Raw genomic sequence first — 23,570 nt, forward strand, 5'->3', positions numbered from 1 at the left:
AGGAGAACCTTTTAACACCCAAAAAATAAGAAATCAAAGCACAACCCATGTCCATATTTCACCACTATCAGCTCGTGAACTACCACCATAACCTCTTCACATACCACCGTAATCTCTTCACCAATTTCGTACCGCTATCTCCATCTTATCGTATCAAATAGATAAATACCAAAAAAAAAAAAATTGGACAAGGAAAAAATAACTTTCTTGTCAAACCAAACAAATTAACACCAAAAAAAGTCAAAGAAAAAAAGTAAGAAAAAATTCTATATCCAAATCTCATCATCGTAAACATTTGCATCACCATCACCATTACCATCAACGCCACCATAACCTCTCAACTTTACCACTATCATAACCTCTTATAACTTGCACGATGAATTAATCCTAAAAAATCATTAGACCAAAAGGAAAACCAACAGCAAAATATCTCATATCCAAATCTTGCCATAACAGGCACACCTCCACCAGCACTATTACCATAACCTCTTGAATCTAGCAGTATGGTCATCTTCTTTTGATCAAAAGCCAAACTTTTTTTTTAACCTTTTTGACCAACACCCTTTTTTCAATTCCAATCCTTCAATAGCAGATGATTTTAACTCCTTTAAGCTCGAAAAAAATGCATGCCACCCTTGTTTTGCTCCTTGTCAGTAAGATGGACAGCATTAAGCCCTTCCCTAGGACAAGAGACTGGAAGTGTAAGGGGGTGGAGATGGAAGAGGCAGCAGTGTTGCTGCTTCTTCTCTGGAATTGGGACGAACGAGTAGGGGGCAGCAGGTGGAGGTTTTGGGTATGTCTTTTGAGATAATTCTTAGGATGGTTTTTGTGGGACTCTGGTGATTGAATTCGGAAGGTAGATTATTTTTTTTCATTTGAAATCATTTATTTATTAGCTAATTACTTGTGCAAAATTTCTGTAACTGTTAGTATATGCATAGAAAAGGGTAATTTTGGAACAAAGGATGATAATGGTCTTTTTAATTGCCAAATTTTAGTGGATTGTAGTGGATTGCAAAAAATTAAAAGTTGAAAGTAGTTGATTGCTAAAATTAAAAATTTAAGGCATCAAGTTCAATTGCTGAATAGTTTAGGGTGCAAACGGCAATTAACCCAAATTTTTATTTGTAAATTTTTCAAAATTTTAAACTTATGATTTAAAACTCACCATAAGAGATGGCCAAATCTGAGTTGTAAATTATCTTATATTTGGTTCCATCCACCTAAACTCGTGCAGACTGTTGCTGGGAAGGTCGGCCGGGAATTAGTAGTACATTTAATGATGATAGCGATACTTAACAATTTTTGATGATACAAATAGGCTGGATTTTTTTTTCTTTTGTGTCTTAAGTTTGGTTTTCTGAGTTTTTCGCTAGGTAGAATTCCTTATCATCTCATTTTGGATTGCAAGTTTTTGAAGTTTTTAAAAAATATATTATAATGATGTGATATATGTAAGGTAAAAAGATGCTGAGTGAATATTTCAAAATTTTTCTGAAAAAAATCACAATACCGTTTGGATTGCATTTTTTTATCATTTTTTGTGGAAAAATTACTGTAGCGATTTGATGCATGTGAGGGAAAAATGTAATAAGAAAATGTGATCATAGAAAACGACGCAATTTTCTGGCAGAAAATAGCAATCCAAACAGGGCCGCTTTTCAATTTTTTCATATAACAGAGATTTTGTTAATAGTCTGCAGGCTTTTTGTTCAAGTATAATATAGTCCTTGCAATAATATGTTGGCCAATTTAGTCATCTGGCCAAAGTTTCATGACAAAATATATTTCGTTTTTCCAAACACGAACGAAAGAACAGTTTTAGAAAGCATCATATTCCATATTTTCAGCTATTTGTTAAACCCATATGTTTACACATGCATATATTGATGTGAACATCAGTAGTAAAAATGTGCACATATACAAATTGAAATGTAAACCAGGCCAACGAAAAGTACACAAATTTTTCAATATTAAGGTGTACATCTAGTTTTTCCACTATTATAAGTTGCACAAATACTCAATGGGGTGTGAACGCGTACACATAACTAATCGAGATACAATAGAGGGAAGTCGCGTGGGAATTGATGCCTATGATGTGATTAAATAACTTGGCTGTGTTGGATAATTTGATATCAAGTGGAACACATTTACATGTTACTTAATTTTTGTTGTCATAATCAGCATCATACTTTTCTGGTGCTTGGCTGGAACTAGAGGTGGTAAATCAATCCACTTAACTAAATTTATCCTTCCATGAATAGATGGGTATGGGTATTTTAAATTTTTGTATATGGGTATAAATGGGTTACCCAATAATACCAATTTATTAAATGGGTATTATTGGGTAACCCATCAAACCCAATTAACCCATTTAGAATTCTCTTCCCCCCAAGTCTCTTTTTTTCCCCCACCTTTTTTTTTCAAATTTTTCATTTTGTCATGATGTTAACTACTTTTGTTTTATTATTATTATTATTATTATTTGTTGGTTTTATCTTATTATTTTATTTTCTCTTAGTTTGTTAACTTGCTCATTTTTTAGCATTACCAATTTATGATAAATTTTAGCCTATTTTCTTATCTTTATAAAATGAAATTTTAAATTTATATATGAAAAAAATGTTAGGGGTTCAAAAATTTTAGATTAAGTTTTTATATTAATTTTTATAGTACTTAGTTCAAATTTTTATATTCTTATTATTCAATTATTAAATAATAGGTAATTTTGTGACATAAAGTATAAATGAAAAAAAATTGGTAATTAAGTTTATTGAACATTATAAGTAAATATTTAAAACTAATGATGGGTACAAAGAGTGATATAAATTGATAACTTAGTTTGCAAAAATGAATTTAAATGAGTTTGCAAAAAGTTAAAATAAATGGGTTATAAATGGGTAATTGGGTTATCCAATTCATTTTTTGACTTATCCATTTATACCCATCTAGTTAAATGGGTATAAATGAGTTGACTCACTTATACCCATTACCCATTTTACCCAACCCAAACCCGTCCAAATCACCCATTTTGACACCTCTAATCATATGTGTCATTTTCCCGTACATTTAATCTTTCAAATAGAGTGGGGTTGTTCAATTAGGAACACTCACCATTGTTCTGTTCAATAATTTCAACAGAACGAACATGCATTCTCTATGCTTTATACTTATTTTCGTTATTTCTATCATGCTTTATCTTTTTCTTTTGTTGATAACAATGTATATCGTTTTTTTGCCTTTTGATTTCGAAGTTACTTCTTAACATTAAGATTTATCAATATTGTTTGTTTGATCCTTCTTACATGTCAACCCATAGGCCCTAAATCTAAACATAGAAAATTTAGATATACCATTTGTTTGCTTAACTACTACACCTAAAAGCCATTATTTTGATCAATACATGCATCTACAAATAATTAGAGAGGAAATTAATATTCCTCATTACAACACTAACTTGCATTAAACAATTATTAGGCCTACAAAATTCAATACAAAAATAACAGAGCATGTAAATATAGCACTTATCTATTCAAATAGCAATTTCTATCTACACACAACATCTCAGTCACTCACGTAACTATTGAACAAAAAAATTGTATAATTGCAATATAATTTTCAAAGTGGTACAATCATTCACACACTTGTTCATTCGAGCACACTATTCAAGTGGATCAAGGACAATTGTAATCATATTTAATCAACAAATGACATGCATCAAGTGGAAATATAGAGTTACCCTATACCTTTAATAAGAAAGTGCAATATAAGAGCAAAATCTATCCATACTTCACCCCCTGCAATAGCAAGCACAAAGGCTTATTGACGATTTTGATTGTCGAATGGAAGCTCAGAAAGCAATAGCAAAATTGAGCTTACCTCTACAAACCCAACTCTGATACTATGCAACAAAACCATCTGAATCCACAATGTTGTATCTTAACAAAAGCCTTTATTATAACCTACTTTACAAACTGATGAGTAAATGTTGAAGAAGATGGGAGGTCCTACAGTTACTACAGTTATTGCAAATGATTATTCACCTCTCTCTCTTTAATGACCTCATCAACTTGTTGCAATTACTTATTCAAATAAGTGCCATTTGTTGCAAGAGCTGAATTAATGGTTCTTGAGCTTTAAGGATGAAGAAGACAGAACTTCTGCAGTTACAATTCAAGCATTCATCTTTAGCTTTAGTGCACTAATATTGACTTAAATGCATTTCATTTGCGTAATCAATTCAGCTGAACATACTTGAGGGGAGTTCATTTTGCTTTTCTACCCACTTTGCTAAATCAATGACAAAGTAGCCAAATTATTAGCCCTCAAAGGGCACAATAGGTAAACCATGCAAATTTAGGAAGCGGAAACTTGTGCATTTTGTTTAATCAATGCTATTACAATTTTACTATTTCCAAACTGCCCCTCCAAATATCAGATGAAAATCACCCAAGAATCATACAACTCCTATATATATATATAGGATTCAGATGTGTGTAAGGTTAAAATGTTAAATAATACAAAATTTTGAATTTTTATTTTCAGTAGAGAAAGGGTGAGACTTAAGAAGTAAAAAGGGATGGAGGGAATACAAAATTCCTATTTTCATCATACTACACATAATTATTTCTTAATTATTTTTTTGTATGTGTATCCTGTAAATAGAGGTGTAAACGATCATAATCAAGTTGAACACCTCCTTGTTCAATTATGTTTGATTATTTTAATGAGCATGAAATTTCATTCAAGTTTGACTTATTTATCTGTCAAACCAAGTTTCAACAAGCCATTTATTGAACTTGAATGTTATTAAGACATTGGTTAAGTTTGATTTGATTAGTTAGCGAATCAAACTTGAACTAATCCTTATCAAACCGAACTTGATTCATTTTTCAACTCTATGTATGTAAATCCGTTTGTGTAAAAAAATCTTCACATTATTAGTATAGGAAAAGTTAATTATTTGTACAAGGGGTATACCATTTGCGAACTGTCGTGTATTTATTATTTAGCTTTATACACTTCTATTAATTAATGAAAGATATAGAACTTACGGAAATGAAAAATCTCATGGGAGGTAACTGCAATTAACCGTAATCTAAACCCCAAAAGACAAATTAAAGTCCCTCCAATTCCCGCACAGCCACTCCTCTGCCAGACTGCCACCCCAAATTCCAAACATCACAACCCATCTTTCCTTCGCTTCCCCATTTTCGCCGGCCACCGCCGTCGGACAACGTTTCCAGCAACTCGGAGCTCAAGTAGACTGGCCCTTTATTTCTGGGTAACCTCTCTTTCATCATTCGAAGAAAATTTTCGTTTCTTTAATATATTTGGTAAATGGTTTTATGGACTATAAGAATTATTTGTCTGTCCCTTTTTTGTTCCCTCTTTGGAATTCTTTTGTTTTGATAATGGGATGTGATTTTGGGATTTAAATCCAAGGTTTAATTGGGATTTCATCTTCCATTTCGGTATCTAATTTTCAAAGTAACTAGGGCTCTTTTTTGAAATTAGGGTTTAGGGTTTATTGGATCCGCCTTCAATTTTAGGCTTAAAAATTGATTTTTCATGCACCCTTTTGGTTGGAATTGTTTTCGAGTGAAGAACTTTCAAATTTTTTGACTTAGCTTACTGAATAGTTTATTAACAAAGGTTACAGGTAACATTTTTTGTTCTTTCAGTTGAGAAATTTGATGCAATGTCATTGGCTTTGTAATTTAAATATATGTGGCTTTCATACAACTGGAAGTTTCCTTTTGTGTATTTCAATTTTAGTTTGTTTTTGGCGATTAGGTAATTTTTCTGTGGCTTGATTTAGTCTTGCTTCAGGTGGTTGAGAGCTGATGGATCGGCAAGGGCATGACTATGCAGCTGCTATGGCATATGCCCAACAGCAGCAAGCTACTAACATCCCGCAGCAGCAGCAGCAGCCGTATGGTTTTCATCCACAGCACCAACAGTTTCCTCCACCTGCTCATGGCCCTCCTTTTATTCCTCCACATCCTTCTCTCCAACAGTTCCCTTACCCTCGTCCTATGCAGCAACCGCAATATCCACACCCTCCTCCCCATGCTCACCTACTTCACATGCAGCAGCAACAACGTCCACCTGCTTTTCCACCACATATGCCCCCTCACGCAATTGCCCCACCTTTCCATGGCCCTTATGATTCTGCACCACCCCCTTCTCCTCCTCCATCTGATCCGGAACTCCAGAAGCGTATTGACAAGCTGGTTGAGTATTCTGCCAAGAATGGCCCAGAGTTTGAAGCTATGATCCGTGAAAAACAGCAAGAGAATCCTGAATACGGTTTTCTATTTGGTGGTGAAGGCCATAATTACTACCGATATAAACTTTGGATGGCTACGCGGCCTCCAGGAGGCCCCCTCAATCCTTCCTTCCCCCCCTCTTCTATGCCTATGATGCATCCTCCAAATCCTATGATGAGCCCATCACCTTTAAATGCTCCACCAATGAGTGGCCCAAATACTGCTGTGGGTTCTGCTGCAATGATGGGAGCTCCTTACTTGCACCAGCCTCCTTTTCCACCATTCTATGAACAGCAACACCCTCAGCATTCTCCATCTTTCCTTGGTCAAACACGACCAGATTATGATCAGTCTTACAGGTCTTTTAGGGGTTTGTCTAGACCACTTCCTGCTGATGTTGAAATGGAGCTCAATAATGTTCTCAACAATCTTAACGGCACCAAAGAGTCTATCAAAGGTGCTAAGAATTGGTTCATCCAGAGGTCTCCATTTATACCTGCTCTGGCAGAGGCGCTTAGAGATAGAATGTTTTCCTTGGATGATTCTGAGAGGCAACTGCACATAATTTTTCTTGCTAATGACATCCTATTCGAAAGGTATACTTTTTTTTTTTTGGGTTTTTTGGTGCTTTTTTCTGTTCCTAGAATGTGAATTTGAGTGCAAAATGGTTTTGTTGATGTGCATCGTTTTGAAATGATTTTGCAGCTTTCTGCATTGAGGTTCTTTTATACCTTATATGATTGCTAATTGATCCTGATTATTTGATTAGTGTATACCTTCTTTGGTCAGAAATTCCTTTGCTGGTAACTGGGATATTTTAATTTTATGCATTTTATTATTTACATATAGTTCAGATTGATGAAGATGTTGATATCGGAAACAATTGCATAAAACGAGGGCTGTTTGGGGTGCCAAAGTTTTGGTTTCTTAATTTTGAATGTTTTTGTTACTGTATAGTATTCCTTTAGGACTTCTATTGTGGTCTTTTCATTGTTGGTAACTTTCCTTCAAGCATGCTTCTTTACCATTTGCTGTAGATATTTCTAATGATTTAAAGGTATTCCAGTCCATGATGCTGAAACTACTTTATTGAAGTTAGTCTGTTACAGCTGTGAGCTAACTGGAGATAAAAACTATTCTTAGACTGTGAATACATATGCACGTGTTTCACTCAAGAACATATCTGTTTTGGTCCAGGCTGATGCCTAAAAGGCAAAAGCTATTTAAATTAACAATCAGAAATCTTGGTTTTAAAAATTGAATGGTGGTCTGATGTAGCATAGACGCTAGCATTTGGAATAAGAATTTAAGAAGGCATTTTTTTATTAATCATCAAAACAGGGAAAACAGTACAAATTTGGCAGTAAGACTATAGAATTCTAACCACAGTTCCAATCCGGTCAGAATCCTTATTTTCATAGTAATAAAGAACAGGGACTCTAAATTACACTACAATCTTTAGTGTTAAAATTCAAAAATTACTAAACTACACTACTGTTACGGTGAATGAGATAAGTACATAGAAGTAGTGTTGTGTTCTTCCTGCATCAGTGTGAGATTTCTTGGGGAATGTTCTCCTTGAAACCCTTGTTAATATTAGTAATAGAGCTTTTTAGTAGTTTTGTTTCTTTAGATCATTCGCATTTACATTTTATGAACAAAATTTCTTTTATCACTACTTCTTTCTTTGGGGTACTATTCTCCATGTCACTAGCTAATCTTTACTCAGTATTGTTTTCACCCTTCAATTTTGGTTGCAAAGATTTAGATGACCGGGAAAAAAAAACCTTCTTTGTTGTAGTCCAAGAAATAATTTTAGGTGGAGATGCTCATGGTGGATTTGTTCATGTTGGTTGGAAAACGGTGTGTTTGTAGTTGCGCCTTCTTTGTCTCTATCTAGCACTATTATTGCATTTTCTGTTTCTTCCTTATTTGTTGTCTCTTATGCATGGTAAACTGCTAGTATTGAAGTAGTATGGTTAGAAATGTATATTCTCTCTATTATTTTTTAATATTAATATTATGTCTGGTGACTAATATTAGAAATTTAGTCAAGTACTTCTTCTGGAGAAGAATCTGAATGCCTTCTTACTTGCTGAGCAAGCTACTGAGGGTGGCTCATTTAAGTTTTATTTTGACTCGTTTTGTATTTCTTTCTTGAGGAATCTTTATCTGCTTTAATATCTCATTAAGTATGAATTTTTTTAAAAATAATTCCCTTGTGTCTCTAATTTTAAGGATCCAAGGCTTTATACTATTATCATCCCCGCTTGGGATCCTCTGTCTAATATAATTGTCCAACTTCCCCCGTATAATACAAAATGGCGGCGTTTCAATCTAGAAAATGATGATGTGGCTTTCCTTCTCTTCCCTGTCTTTTGGCTTCCCCTTTTTTCCATATTTCAAGTTTGACTTTCGTGACCAAAAAAGAACTTATCATTCTTTCTGAAAAAAATGCAAATCTGAAGCTTCAAAGAGTGTTGCAAACATAGAGTCCATAATTTGATGGCAAATCATGAGTACTCTTAACAGACATTGTATCAAATAGTTGGTGGGCAACTTTTACATGGCTTGAAGAAAGTCAGAGACCAAAACGCCCAACTACCTATTTTTGCACCAAAATCATCCCATCTGTAAGACTCTTGATTTAAATTTACAGTATGATTGAAGCTAAAACAGTGCACCAAACCAGAAAAGTTTAGTGGAGAAAAGCAAGCCAGAATTTTGATATATGTATACCCCTTAAGAAGTGTTTAGTTGATCAATTTTTTGTTTCAAAGTGGGATTCCCCTGCTACTCCCGATTTGCGTTTTCCATAACATTTGGAGTAAAGAATTGGAAGAATTTTTTCAATTTCTCCATTGGCACAATGCCCTGTAAAATTTGCACTACCCAAAAAGAGTTCTACCAGAAGGGGGAGACGTTGGGAAGGGTGGCAATCAGTGTAATCAATATTTTAACTGCAATGTCGTCGTTTTGTATGGGACATGGAAATTGGACAGAGATTTTAGACAGAGGATCCTGAGCTGAAGAACTGGTTTCTGTACAGATGTTTGAAATTGTTTGGTGTAATTGCTTGTTTCTTGTTGCTAAAGTCTCTTACCAAAATTAGTAGTGTAATTTTGTTTTCGTACTGAAGTATATGATCAATATCTAAAAGCTTGTTCTGGGAAGTGACAGGCGCTTCATTCCTGCAATGTAATGAGAGAAGTTTATATATCAAGTCAATATCTCTTTCTTTGTTTTTTCCCCAGTGGGGCACATATTTATGTGTTTGATCAACTCAAATGTGCAGCTTCCAGATGCGGCAAAGTCCTCACGAACTTGATAATGAGGCACTAGCGTTTAGGCCTTTCTTGGGCTCCATGCTCGCAAGGATTTACCACAATCCTCAGAACAAGGAAGAAAATCAGGAACGCCTTCAAAAAATATTGCAGTTTTGGGCATCCAAGGAAGTTTATGATCAGGATACAATTCATGGACTTGAAAATGAAATGATTCGTGTCCTGCCAATGAATTCTTTTCCAGGTCCTAGGGATTTGCGCACTGTTTCACCGGATCCATCTACTGCAACGGGTATCCTTCCGAATTCACTCTTCTAGCTGTCATGTGTAGTTGATTGTTGAGGAGAATGACTGTTAAATGATGTAGAAAATTGGGTCTTTTCTTCAGCATGCCAAAACTGAAATTCATCATTGAGGTTTATGGATTCTAGTTGGTTATCCATTTTTGCAGGTGTACCACACTATCCGGCAAACCAGAATGCCTGGCAGCCAGATAAACAAACTTCATTTTCTAATTTGCCAGATCAAGAATACCGTGACAAACTGGTCCCTCCAGTGCAACCATCATTGCCGCCCCAACAATTTCATTCTGCTTCAGTTCCTCCTAGCGGATTTGCAGTGTCAGCAGCTACTCCACTTTCCGCACAACCAGCAAGCCAATTGCCTGCATCAGCAACCAGTGCTGGCGAAAAGCTGCCTCCATATCCCTTATTTCCGCCTGGTCTTATTCCTGGAATGGTAAGAAAAATGCAGATTGGTAGTGGGGTGCCTTACTGTCCCATGAGCCCTTTGGATATACCGACTGTCATACCTCCTCCAAATGCATCACCCTCTGAAATTCTTGAAAGAGTATCAAAGTTCTTTAGAGAAATTGGAGAAGTTAACCCCTCAGAAGGGCCCATGAAATCATCTGGATCGAGAGATGATTATGATGACTATGAGAGGGAGTCTCCTGTCCGCAAGGGAGGAGCTTGCATTCCTCCTCCTCCTGACCTACATTTGGACCCGGAGTCTGGGACTTATCCAGATGGAAGCGTGGAGCAGAAACCTGGAGCCAGTGACTCTGGAAGATTGGGGCTTGGAGCTACAGCCAACCCTAATGAGGTAAGCCAATATGATGACGTGTATGCATCTTATAGGAAACAGAGAAGCACCACCTACCATTCATCGATGAGCGCAAGAGCTGCTGCAAGGTGAGAAGAGTTGCATGTGCCGTGATTCGTGATCATAGATATCAAAAGTTTTCATTTGTCTGCAGTTTCCTGTTGATGCTCATGTAAAAGTTTCAGTTAGACGCATTTTTAATTTAATATAAAAAATGAGCTCTCTGTCTTTATTCATTACAAAATGGTTTCACTGGGCGGGATGGGATGCTTGGACTTTTGACCTCGGTGCTTGAAAAAATTCGTAAAGAAGTTTGGTCCTTGAGACAGTAATTTGGACAATTGTGGAAAAGTTACTCCTGGTTAATCACCAAAACTGGGACTCTAAAGGACTATTGACATCACTTGAATAATGTTTCTAGTTTTATAGATAGACAATGAAGTGTACAGACTGCGATTTTCTTGATCAGCAATTTAACATTGGTTTTCCCGCCCCTGCCCTTTTGGGTTACTGCAGCAAGAAAGGGAGGCCAAAATGTTGGCCATTTTATGGAAAATTAACAGCATTATTGATACGTTTGGTAAGATGGAAAATATTTTCATTCCGTTCAAATTATTTTTGAGGAAAAGATTTGCATTTACATAATTTTCAGGTGTTTGGTTGCAATTTGAAACTTTGCTTCATCATTAAAATGTCAATGACCAATCGCCACCACTGTTGTTCTCTGTCCATCGTTACTGTACTTCACCACCAGTTGACAGGTCCTAATCGATGAATCCATCCATGAAATAACATTTTTTTTTAGGATAAAAAACAAAAAAGCCTCTTGTGATAAGTCTAATACACAGAAAAGCTCCTTATGGTTTCAAAATATATAATATGACACCTCATGCTTTGAACTAAATTGTAAAAGTAATTGAATCCATTAAACTTAATGTAAATGACTTATTGGAACCTTAAAAAAATTTTTTATATCTAATTTTTATCAAATATACATATTTTTCCCCTTAATCCCCAATTCTCTCTATTTAGAGAATAAAATAAATGATTTTTTTGAGCTGTCTTTTGCTTAATTATATCAGAATATTTTGGTCATTTCATTCATTTATGTTAAGTTTAACGGATTCTGTTACCTATACAATTTAGTTCAAAATATGAAGGATCGTGTTGTATATTTTGAAACCATGCGGGGCTTTTCTGTGTATTAGGTTTACCATAGGGGTTTTTTTGTTTTTTAACTTTTTTTTTTTATGTATTAGTAATATTTACAAACTCTAAATTCAATTTTCATAATCAGATAGTATAAACTTCCAAGGATAAAGATCAAGGGCAATTTGACAAAAAAGATTGGGGTTTCAAAAGAAAACAGAAAAAAAAAAAAAGAATTTGCATGGAGAAGGAAAAATCAAGTTATTGAAAAGGAGAAAATTCCATCTGCGTTGAAAGTTTGTCGGTAATGGAATCATTGATGAGTTTGTCGCGAGTGAAGATTTAGCAAACTGTTTGACACGCTTGTGGAGTCTTTTGTGTTCGTTGGATTGAATGTTTTTCTATCAACAAATGACAAGAGTTTCAACTTTGCCGGTGGATGCGTTGTTTTGGAAAACAGCTTCAATTCCTCCTGTTTTGTATTGAAATGGGGAAAATGATTTCTTGCGTAAAATATTTTCACTAATCCTAAGGCAACCAAACATCGGAAATTGTGAAAACATTTTTCGGAAAATATTTTCGGTCCACGGTCCCTATATCCAATCCAATGATTTTCTTCTGTCGTAGCGTGCAAACTTGTCAATGGTCCTTCACTTCACTGGGCCAACTTAGACGGCCAAAATTCTAAAAATGTTTATCTCCAAACATGAGAGAAACTTAGCATTTCGGTCTGGCTCTTCTTTCTGATCCATTCTCCATCGTATCAAACGTTCTGAAGATCTTACTGGGGACAGTGGGAAAGACCCTTTGTAGGTCAGTAGTTGCGTACTCGGATTCGGGCCTCTTGATTTACCAGAAGAACACGAGGAACCGTCAAAATATAAACTCTTTTTTTTTTTTTTTTTTTTTTTTAACTTTAACAATGTAAGAGTTTTAACTGTGTACATTAATTTTCTTAATGAAAGAGTAATCAGTACAATGTCTACAGTAGTACAGTGCAAGATGAATTCCTCTATGGTGCAAGATTCAGTGAATAAAAAGAAGCATGGTTGTCGCAAGAGTAAAACTATTTCTGTCTACGGTTTCTAATATCTAGTGATAGAGAGTTTCTTGTCATTTATTTTTTATAATCGTGTACAAGAGGTCAGGTTTAGTCTCCTTTGTAGTTTTTATTCTCTATTCGTTTTAATAAAATAAAAATATTTATCTTAAAAAATAGCAAAATGTCTAAGGCGAGTGACAAAACGTAAAATCAACGAACTAATTTGACCATTTTAATACGTGTTTAGGGTTGAAAGCATTGAACCCCCAGAACTTTACCTTTAGTTGCATTTTACCTCCTCAATTCAATAAATAGACATTTTGTCCCTTATTTTATGTTTTAGAACAAATGGTTAATAGTGCTTTGCCCTCCTGAACTATAGAGGTAGCCGTATTTTGCCCCACTGAACAAATAAAGGGTTAATTAGAAATACTCCTCCTAAGGTGTAGCCACTTTTGTATTTTATCCCTTAACGTTATTTTTTTCTCACTTTATTTGCTAAACCGTTAGTCAATTCTAACATTGTGTGATGGTGATGTCAAAAGGATATTTATACCCTTAAGAGCTGACTACAGTAAATCTCCTTCAAGTATAGCTTGTTTTACACTTTATCCCTTAACATTATTTTTTTATCAATTTATTTATTTATTTCTAAAATCATTAATGAACTCCAATATTTGATAACACCCAAAACAATTAATATCTAAAAAATCAATATTCCTAACATAATAATAAAAAATTATAATTTATATATATATATATGGTCCTAGTTAAATTTCATTCCTTAATTGCACCTTTTTTAGATTGAGGAGAATATCTTGCTAATTTGATTCGGTTGTGGGAAAAAAATAGAAATTATTATTAAAAAATTAAAATGCAAAAAATATTTTGAAAGTCTAAAAATGACGATATTGTCAATTTCTCTCTAGAAATGTGCATATGGCTAAACTTTTCTTTTAATAGCTAGATTTTTTTTTTATATGGAAGCATACATTTTGTCATTTATAATCCTAAAAAAGAGAAACATGGTTCATTTGGAGTTCAAATTTTTTAGAGTTGTTCTTTTAATATACCATGCTTAGATGCTAAAAAAATTTTATTTGAATTGCTAAATTTTTCTAAATTTTTTTTCATTGCATCTAAAAAATTTATGTTGAGTGGTACAAAATATTAGAGTTGACTAATAGTTTTAGGAATGAATAATAAATTAAGAGAAAAATGATATCAGCGAATAAAGTACAAACTAGCTATATTTTATGGGAATTTACTATAATTAGTATTTAGGGGTATCATGTCTTTGTGACATTTCCGTTACGCAATGTTAGAGTTAACTAACAGTTTAAGGGGTAAAGTTAAAAAAAATAACATAAGGGGATAAAGTTCAAACTGGTTAAACTTTAGGAGGGTTTTTTTTTTTTTATAATTAACCCAAAAAAAAAAAAAACTTTGCCTCTCAACCCTAGTACATGTCATGCCCTCAAAACATGTGAAAATTTTGCTCCCAACTTTGCCTTTAGTATTATTCACACTTTGCTCCCTTTAGTGAACAAAAATACAAAATGTACACTTTGTTTTAATAATTAACAACTCTATATATTATATATTGAACTGATTAGAAAGTTATAATATAATTATAATGCTTAAAACTAACATACCTTACACCAAAACATTATTGATGAAAAAGGCCACACACACAATCATTTTACCGTGAATATTTCCTTACAATGTATTTTTGTAAGTTTTCTTCAAGATAGACTTATTCAAAAATGTACTATAAATAATCTCTTGTGCCATAATATCTTTTGAAATGTGTAAAATTAACTTTTAAATCTTTAATGTCACAAAATAAAAGAATGAGGTGTGTGAAAATTTATTAAATTTATCAACAAAATGCATATACCCTTTCTTACTCTTGGAGCAAATATTGTAATTTAAAAGCATATTTATATCTTTTAGTTTAATTAAGTAAAAGCATGTAATTTTTATTTTTTATTTAAACTTATATTGAACATTATCTTTTGATGCTTAGTCTTTGACAAGTGCTTTTAAATTTTTTGTTGATAGTGTTTTGCCAACATGCTTTGTTAATATCAAATTTATTAAATTATTACAAAATTCATTTTTTAGTCTTTGAGGTTAATTTTAAATAGTTCAAAAGATATCATGGCATGCAAAATTATTTATATCCCATTTTTAAATATAAATGTTTTTAATTATATCTTAAAAAACTTACAAACTTACATGGTAAAGAAATGTTATACTAAATGTTTATTTTGAAGAACTACATGCGTGATATTTTGTTCAATATTTGTTTTGGCAAAAGTATGTTAATGTTAAATATTAAAACTTTGTTATAACTTTCTTATTTGTCCAATATATTATATATAGAGTTTCTAACTATTAAAGCAAAATGTATTTTTTTTAAAACTTGAAGTGAGAAACAAAGTGTGAATAATATTGAGGGCAAAGTGAGAAGAAAATTTTTCACATGTTTTGAGGGATCAACATCTACTAGGGTAGGGAGGCAAAGTGTATTTTTTTTTCAGGGGGCAAAGTGTGACTACCCCTATAGTTCAGGGGGCAAAGTGTTATTAACCCTTGAACTTTAGTGTTAAAAGCATCATATCGACAAGCGTTAAGCCCATAGTTATTAAACCTGGCCCGGAGAGAAACCCGGTGAAAGAGGTGGGTCAACGGGTTACTGGTTCAACCAGTGGGTGAGTGGTTCAACCGGTGGGTTACTACATATATTTAAATATTATGTTTTATAATTTTTGATATGATTAAAACTATAATAAACTATGTTATAGTAAATGCTCAGTTAATCCAATTTATTATAGAATCATTAATTCTTATAAGAATTAACAAAACCTAAATTTAATTAGTAATCCACCAAACTTCAAGTATAAAATTTTATCTAAGTGTAATTATCTAGTTTATTTTTGAATTTTAAGCACAAAAGGTTATTAAGAATAATATTTGTTTTTAAAATGAATTGTGTAATATGTTATTTTTTAAATCCATTTCATAATTTATAGAACTTAGAGAATAATAAAATTTTATTAAAAGATTCCAAACAAATATTGTTTTGAAGAAATAAAATAAGAATAAAAATCTAATATATAATATAGAAGGAGTGAATAAGCACCAAGTGAGCTGCTAGGCTTGTGGTGAGTGCGTGAGCTGCTAGGCGAAAGGTGAGTGCATCTTTGAATGAAGTTAGTTATAATCCACTTAGCACCTCTCTTTCTGTTCTTGGTCCAGATGATGGATTGTTCCTGCATGTGTCTGCTTCCAAGATATCTAAATCTTTTCCATATACTTAGCTTTGGTGTTAAGATCCTTTTTGTTTAGCTCTTTTCCGACTTATTGGTACTTCTTACTATAGAACACGATGCCTTTCAACAATTGTTAGGTAATTCATGTTCTATTATTCAGTTTTCCTCCCTCTTTTATTTTCAAGCTTAGACAGATGGGAGGCCAAGAATAAATCATGGAAGGGAAGCAACTATCAATGAATTCAATGGTCTGTTGCTTCAATATTTTGCTTAAGAAAAAAATTACTTGGTTTATATCTTATGTTTTCCTTACGTGTTGCTGTTTTATCTCAGCCATTGCATTATTGTTGTTGCAGTGACTTCATGGAGACCTGGTAGGGGTGGATGATGCAGCAGAAGGGCATTGTGCCCTTGGAAACATAGAGACGTGCCCCAAAATCGTTTTGCCTAACCGCTACCATGCTACAGTGTATCAATTGCTATCGTGATTAGTTATATTTGTCTTAAAAATTAGTAACTCCATACTGGATGTAATCTATTTATCATTCATAGCAAATTAAAGACCAACAATATCCTTCTTGGCAAGAACATGTGAGAGAAAGGCTTCGGATGTTGGTCTATCAAAACTTCCATTAAATGGAGCTTCTGGCACGTCAAATATGCGACTCTTCCATCGGCCCATCCCTGTTGTAGCATATTAACGAAAATTGGGCACCCTCACGCAACGTGTGAGGCTGCAATTTAACTAGTTAGAAGTTAAAATAGTACTGACAGCATTAATGGTGCTCTCCAAATTCTGAGCTGCTCCTTAGGCCAAAAAGATCAACAGGAAGGCCCAGCTGAGGTTATGAACATCGCTTTTGTAATTGATGATGATGGGATTCTTTTGAGTTGATGAGTTGACATGATCAACCACCAGTGGTATCTCCTTATCCATGGCCATTAAGCTTCTTGATAGAGACCAACAAAAAAGCCCATACACAATTTTAATCAAAATCAAGTCAACCAGAATTCACACAAACCAATCGCAAACTTTTTTGGCTTATAAACATGTAATGTGCGTTTTGGTACAGTACAAACCAGGGGTGTATGTGTATTGTGCAGAATATAACAACTACTATGACTAAGGGGCAAAAATTCTTTTATATAAAAACATATAGTGCTGGCGGAGCTAATGGGAAGAAGGCGACATGAGAAAGGATTGGATTGAGGCCAAGGAAGAATCTGCAAATTGAAACAGCCAAAGCTGTTTAGGCGGCCAAAGCGGTAATCATCAATTATCATACTCTCAACTGCATATTCTAGTTCTATAATCTATGGTACGACGTACAAGTAATTCTATACTAGAATACTAGATGTACTGCAGCTACAAATAGTTTTCAATCAAATTCAGCCTTGTACCTGGTCCTAGCTCTTTTCTTCTGCTTTTCTTGCGAGCAAAAGGGTGGTAGAAGAAGGGCTGGAGAAGGAGAAGGTCGGTGGCAGGCGGTGGAGATTGATGGAAGAAGGAGACAATCTAAAGTTACCAAAATGCCCCTGCTTAGTTGTTAAATTAGGAGTCAAATTACTTTCAGGTGATGGATCGCTGCAGAAGGTTTTAATTGGATCCAAAATTTAAGTTCACGTATTAAATTGGCCGAGAATAAATGTTAGGAACCGAATTGACATTAGCAAAAAATGTTCAGGGACTAATTTGGTCATTTTCCCAATGTCAACTAGGCTTTGACATTTGAGTAAGCAAATGTGCAACGAAAATACCTGCAGATGCTTCATGGCGCTAAAGAAAGCTATTGCAGCTTAGACCACTTGCTCACATGTGGATCAGAGTATCCATTGGAGAAGGTAGTGATCCTTTTTTCTGGTATGATAGTTGGCACACTGAGGGTCCTCTCTACTTTAAGTATCCTGAGTTTCTGCTTAAGAACTTAGGACTTTACTTGTACTAGAAAGTTGCTGCAGAATGGAACCTCGAATTGGCCAACAGCTAGAAGATTTAATGTTCTGCTGCAAGATTTTAAAGAAATCACGCCAGCAAGTTTGCTGGATTAGTTACGTAGGTCAGATCATGTTAAATGGTCTGTCTCTTCTTCCAGTGAGTTCAATGGTTTAAACTGGTATGGGATGAAGGGAGTGTACAGAAATATGCTTTTATTATGTGACTAATGTTGAAAAGGAAATCATTAACTAAGGATAGGCTGCTGAAATGTGGTATGACTAATGTCTCATCCAAGTGTGTCCTATGTGGCATAGCAGGGAATTTTCTGGATCATTTGTTTTTTGATTGTGGCTTTTTAAGATGTGTGGGATCAAGGGTACGAACGGTTATCAGTAACAATTGTTCTAAACGATGTAACATTTTTTGAATTAGATGTAACTATAATTGAATTACATGTAAAATTTAATAACATATACAATTATTACATATGAAATCTACATAAATAGTAATAAAATATCACACCTCTGTTGTAAGGATGTATAAAAAAGTTTACATAAAATTATAAAACGTTGAAAAAATATTACAGCCCGGCACTTGTGTTAGATGTAGAGAAGTCCCTAACCTTGAAGTCAAGAAAGGGAGCTGTGGCGTAAGCATTCTTATGGGAAATCTTTTGGTGCAAAACTAAGAAGACTGGTGCTTGCAGTAACTAACTGTATGGCATCTGTGACAGGAAAGACACAGGAGTCTTTCAGCTTCTTGAGGCAACCACTTGCAAAATTCTCTTTGACATTGCCAAGGTTATTCGACTATCTGTTATATCTTTCCAACAATAGAGAGAGGAAAAAATTTTAAACGTAATCCTCAATCCAACTCAAAAGGCAATTGCTAACTATCTGTTATATCTTGGCCAAGAGTTCCACGAACTCAGGAAAATTGGTAGCTGATGTTGGAGAGGGGATTACATCCGGATTGCTCGTGCGGTTGAGTAGCTATACAGAAATTCTTTTTGTATTGAAGCTGTAGTAGGGGAAGAATCCCTTTATAAAGCTGATTTTCTCATGATTAATAAGAGGATAAATGTTGCCCAATTTTTTTTTATCAAATGTGTAACGAAAATATTGGCCATGATCAGCAACACCTCCTTAATCATAAAAGTTTCTTGAATTTCTTCGTCCAATTTGTTTAAGTAAATTGATTTTTGTATTATAGATACTTACTACTATTACTTCATACCTAGCTGATGTTTTAATCCAGAACAAATCAGGGCCACGGGCCACCTTCCACATAGCGAAAGCAGAAAAGCTAGAGGAGGACAAATAAAACTACATAACTGCTTTTTTGTACTCAGTGGCTCAACTGATTTTTCACTCGATAATTCATCCAATTTTCATTGACAGGCCCTAAGAGGCCCTTGGCTTCACGTTCTGGGCCTGTGAAAAATTGGATGTAAATTTCGAACCGGCGATACTTTTCAAAAAGAGTTTTCAAATAATGAAGGTTCTAAAACAAGGCATTCACCGAATGCGTGAATGTGTCTTTTAAACAACGCATTTAGTAAATACGTTTTTAAGGAAAAATGCCTATACAAATAAAATAATGAATTCTGTGAATGTGTCTTTTGAGGAAACAACGCATTTACTAAGTACGTTTTTTGCGCTCTTTGGGAAGAAGTTCAAAAAACACCACCATTTGAAAGGTAATTTTAGAAAATCCCACTTTTTGAGAATTTACCCAAGCTTGTACTTGACAAAATGTGTTGGGAAAATTGTGACGTCAGGTGAACTGTAAAACTGTTCTGCCATCGTAATGTATGTTTTGCACTAGATTGAGTAAGAATTATATCAAAACAGTCGGCCACAATATAGGAATGTGAAAACTTTGTGTTAGGTGAGTTGTAATATTTTTGTATCATCTAACGTATGTTTGCAAACGATTGAGAATATAATATATGGAAACAACAGGTCACAATGTTGAAATGTCAAACCTCAAGTTTCGAACCAAATACTTATTAAACTCCTTCATATCGCTAACGAATTTTGATTCTGAAGTAATAATAGTTTTATTTAATTATTTGCCTTATTTGGAACAATATTAAAATGTAGCCATACATTTAAATTCCAAAATTGTCGAATACTTGAGGAATTCTAGAAATGGCACTGAGAGTCAAAGTTCACCTTATTCAAAAGTCACCGGCCATCTCAGAGTGCATGTTTCTATTGAGTTTCAGGTTCAATGTACTTTTGGCTGATCAACCTTATTCAAAAGTCACCGGCCATCTCAGAATAAAATAATTTGCTTGCCGTTTTTAAAAAAGGATTCATTACTTTTTTTTTTCTTTGAGCATCAGTATCTCCACCCTCAAAGATACTAATCTGGATTCAATATGAGGAGTGTTCGTAGAGACTGACTCTTACTCGGGAACGAAAACTTGACCCAGAGCTTTTCAAGGCATCATCACATGTAGGAGTCAAGCTTACGAACTCCGTGCATAGATGATTTAGCTCCAGTCTGTGGAATGTCTTGATGTTAGGTGAGTAGTAATATTTTGGGATCATCCAATGAAATTTTTAAAAGATTGGGAAATAATATAGAGCAAAACACCAATTTATTCCCTAAATTATTTTGCTAAAATCAAAATAGTCCGTAAATTTATTATGAGTCAGTTTAGTCCCCCAACTATTTTTACAAAGCTGAAATAGTCCTTAAACTTTATTATGAGCCAATTTAGTCTCTCAACTATTTTGTTTAAGTGAAATAGTACCTCACCTTTATTTATTTGGCCAGTTTGGTCCTTGTTTGACTCATCCACCCAATTTATCAACCTTGTGCACTAACAATCAGGGGCAAAATAAGAAATTTAGTCAATGCCCTTACTAAAATGATAGAAGAATTAGATATCTGGCAAAATTAAAAACAAAATTGAATCATATAGAGAACAAAAAATATAGTGTTTCTTATGGAGGAAAAAAATGGAGCTGATGCCTAAAATCTCACATGGATCCAACTCAGTCCATTGAATGGAGAAAAGGGAAAACAACACAACAAGAATATGCTAAAAGTTGGAAAAATGTGCTATAATTATGATTACTTCTTTAAGAAATAAAGCTGAAAGAAGCTCAATTTCTTTTTGTTTTCCATATTATTCAATTTCGTTGTCAATTTTTTGATAGATGCATGTTTTTTTTATTGTTTTAATAAGGGCTATGATTGGATTTCCTATTATGCCATTGGCTGTCGATGCTAAACTTGATAAATTAGATGGATCATCCAAATAAAGACAAAATTGGCTATGTAAACATTGGTGAGGGACTATTTCAGCTTAAGAAAAATAGTTGAGGGACTAAATTGGCTTATAATAAAATTAGGGACTATTTCAGCTTTGTAAAAATAGTTGAGAGACTAAATTGACTCATAAAAAGTTTAGGGACTATTTTGACATTAAGGAAATAGTTTTGGGACTATAAACATTAGGTCACAATGTTGAAATATCAAAGCCCATGTTTTGGACCAAAACTCATAGAACTTCTTCACGTCGCTAACGAAATTTGATTCTGAAGTAATGCTAATTTTATTTATTATTTGTTTCCTTGCCGGTCTTCTGTCTTTTTGGTTACAATATTAAAATGTATCCATAATTTTCAATTCCAAAATTGTTGAATATTTAAACGAATTCTAGAAAGGGCACTCAGAGTACATATTTTTTTATTATCAGGTTCAATACGTATCTATTGCAATTTTTGAATGATCAGCCATGACTAAGAGAATAAAATAGTTCACCTTATTCAAAGTAAACTACCTTCCACCTCAGTTGTCGACTTTCCTGTCGATTGCGTATATATTACAATCTCTTACCATGACTTTAGAGGACAGCTAAATTTGCTTGCTATTAAATAATATTTTCGGTAGTCTATAAGTACTCTCGTTCCTCATTGCTCCTTGCACCACATAATTATATCAAGAACCACCAAAACCTTCTTGAAATCCCTCCTCTTTTTTTCCTTTTAGTCCATTTCCAAGAAACAAATTGAACCATCATGGCCCCTGTCACTTCCAGTTATGAGGTCACCTGCTCAATCCCTCCTGCAAGGTTGTTCAAGGCCACCATCCTTGAAGAGAAGCATCTTCACAAGATCTTGCCACAGGGCGTTAAGAGTGTCGAAATCCTTGAAGGAGATGGTGGAGTTGGCACAATTAAGTTGACCACATTTGTTGAAGGTAAGATATCAATACAAAGTGATTATGTTCACAAATTTGAAGTCTTCAAATTGCTCACTATTTTTTTTCTTTTATTTGGGAAAAGCTAATGACTTTTTTTTTTTTTTTTGGTTGGGTTAAATATTTAGGTGGCGAGCTTAAGACTGCCAAACAGAAAGTTGATGGAATTGACAAAGAAAAATTTACATACAGTTATACTGTACTTGAAGCTGATGGATTTAACGATGTAATCGAGAAAATCTGTTGTGTCATCAAATTTGAACCCTCTGCTGATGGAGGTTCAATCTGCAAAACCACTAACACATACTACCCCAAGGGTGGTGCACAGATCAGTGAGGAACACGTCAAGGGAGGAAAAGAGAAGGGTTTGGGAATGGTTAAGGCTGTTGAGGCTTACCTCCACGCAAATCCTACTGCCTACAACTAATTATAATGAATGCTACTGAAGGACTCTTCCACATATTTTCTTCAAGATTGAAGTATAAACTGAGGGTGTCTGTTTCCTTTTTTGCTTGGTTTGCTTTAAGCTGTTTGGTTAAGTTATTTGCAGCAAGAGAATAAAATAATTCATTTGCTGTTTTTAGATATGAATTCATGACTGTCAGTAGTCTATAAATACACTTATTCCTCACCACTCTTTGCACCGCAAAATCTTTTCAAGATCCATCAAACCCTCCTGTTCTTGATCTTTCTCCATTTGTGAAAAAACAAATTAAAGCATCATGGCCCCTATCACTTGTAGTGCTGAGATGACCTCCCCCAATCCCTCCTGCAAGGTTGTTCAAGGCCGCCATCCTTGATGACCACCTTGTTCCCGAGATCAAGCCACAGGCTATTAAGAGTGTGGAAATCCTTGAAGGAGATGGTGGGTTTGAACCATTAAGTTGAGCACATTTGGTGAAGGTTAGATGTTATATTAAATGTAGAACCCAAATTTTAAGGATCTAATAATAATCAATGCGTGCAGGGTTACAGAATTGGAGGGATAAAACAAATACTCAAATAAATGTGGAAGAAAAGAAAATAATAAATTCAACTCACAAAATTATTGAAATTTCAAACAATGAAAAAAATCATACCTTAATAAATTCAGTTGGTTTTAATAATAATCAAAGCATACAAGGTTAAAGAATTAAAAGGATAAAACAAACACTCAAAATATATGTGGGAGAGAAGAAAATAATAAATTGAACACACAATATTATTGAAATCTCAAACAATGAAAAAAGTCACACCATAATAGAAAATCTTGCAAATTCTTCTAGATTCTTTCTCTTGAGAAACCAA

General features: G+C 34.2%; 2 protein-coding genes across 3 annotated transcripts; both read left to right on the top strand.

Annotated features, from left to right (window-relative positions):
• Positions 1-5,119: 5,119 nt before the first annotated feature.
• LOC113734606 (uncharacterized) lies at positions 5,120-10,904 on the top strand. 2 transcript variants are annotated; one of them, XM_027261208.2, is made up of 4 exons: positions 5,120-5,284; positions 5,822-6,868; positions 9,568-9,848; positions 10,008-10,904. In XM_027261208.2, exons 2-4 carry the CDS (start codon positions 5,847-5,849, stop codon positions 10,751-10,753), a joined length of 2,049 nt encoding a protein of 682 aa, XP_027117009.1. In that variant the 5' UTR covers positions 5,120-5,284; positions 5,822-5,846; the 3' UTR covers positions 10,754-10,904. The 2 variants fall into 2 exon arrangements, with proteins under 2 accessions (XP_027117009.1, XP_027117010.1); XM_027261209.2 differs by having other exon boundaries at positions 5,121-5,284; positions 5,833-6,868.
• An 11,107-nt stretch (positions 10,905-22,011) lies between these two features.
• Positions 22,012-22,874, top strand: LOC113734607 (major allergen Pru ar 1-like). Its single transcript, XM_027261210.2, has 2 exons — positions 22,012-22,283; positions 22,412-22,874. Exons 1-2 carry the CDS (start codon positions 22,103-22,105, stop codon positions 22,708-22,710), a joined length of 480 nt encoding a protein of 159 aa, XP_027117011.1. The 5' UTR covers positions 22,012-22,102; the 3' UTR covers positions 22,711-22,874.
• Positions 22,875-23,570: the final 696 nt, after the last annotated feature.

This window comes from Coffea arabica, chromosome 3c, assembly GCF_036785885.1.
Source record: "Coffea arabica cultivar ET-39 chromosome 3c, Coffea Arabica ET-39 HiFi, whole genome shotgun sequence".
NCBI lineage: Eukaryota > Viridiplantae > Streptophyta > Magnoliopsida > Gentianales > Rubiaceae > Coffea > Coffea arabica.

Excerpts from the sequence above, each read along its gene's own strand:
- LOC113734607 (XM_027261210.2), top strand. The coding sequence starts at position 22,103 with ATGGCCCCTGTCACTTCCAGTTATGAGGTCACCTGCTCAATCCCTCCT. Across the intron at positions 22,284-22,411 it reads GTTGACCACATTTGTTGAAG|GTGGCGAGCTTAAGACTGCC; the intron begins GTAAGATATCAA and ends TTAAATATTTAG.
- LOC113734606 (XM_027261208.2), top strand. The coding sequence starts at position 5,847 with ATGGATCGGCAAGGGCATGACTATGCAGCTGCTATGGCATATGCCCAA. Across the intron at positions 6,869-9,567 it reads AATGACATCCTATTCGAAAG|CTTCCAGATGCGGCAAAGTC; the intron begins GTATACTTTTTT and ends TCAAATGTGCAG. Across the intron at positions 9,849-10,007 it reads GGATCCATCTACTGCAACGG|GTGTACCACACTATCCGGCA; the intron begins GTATCCTTCCGA and ends CCATTTTTGCAG.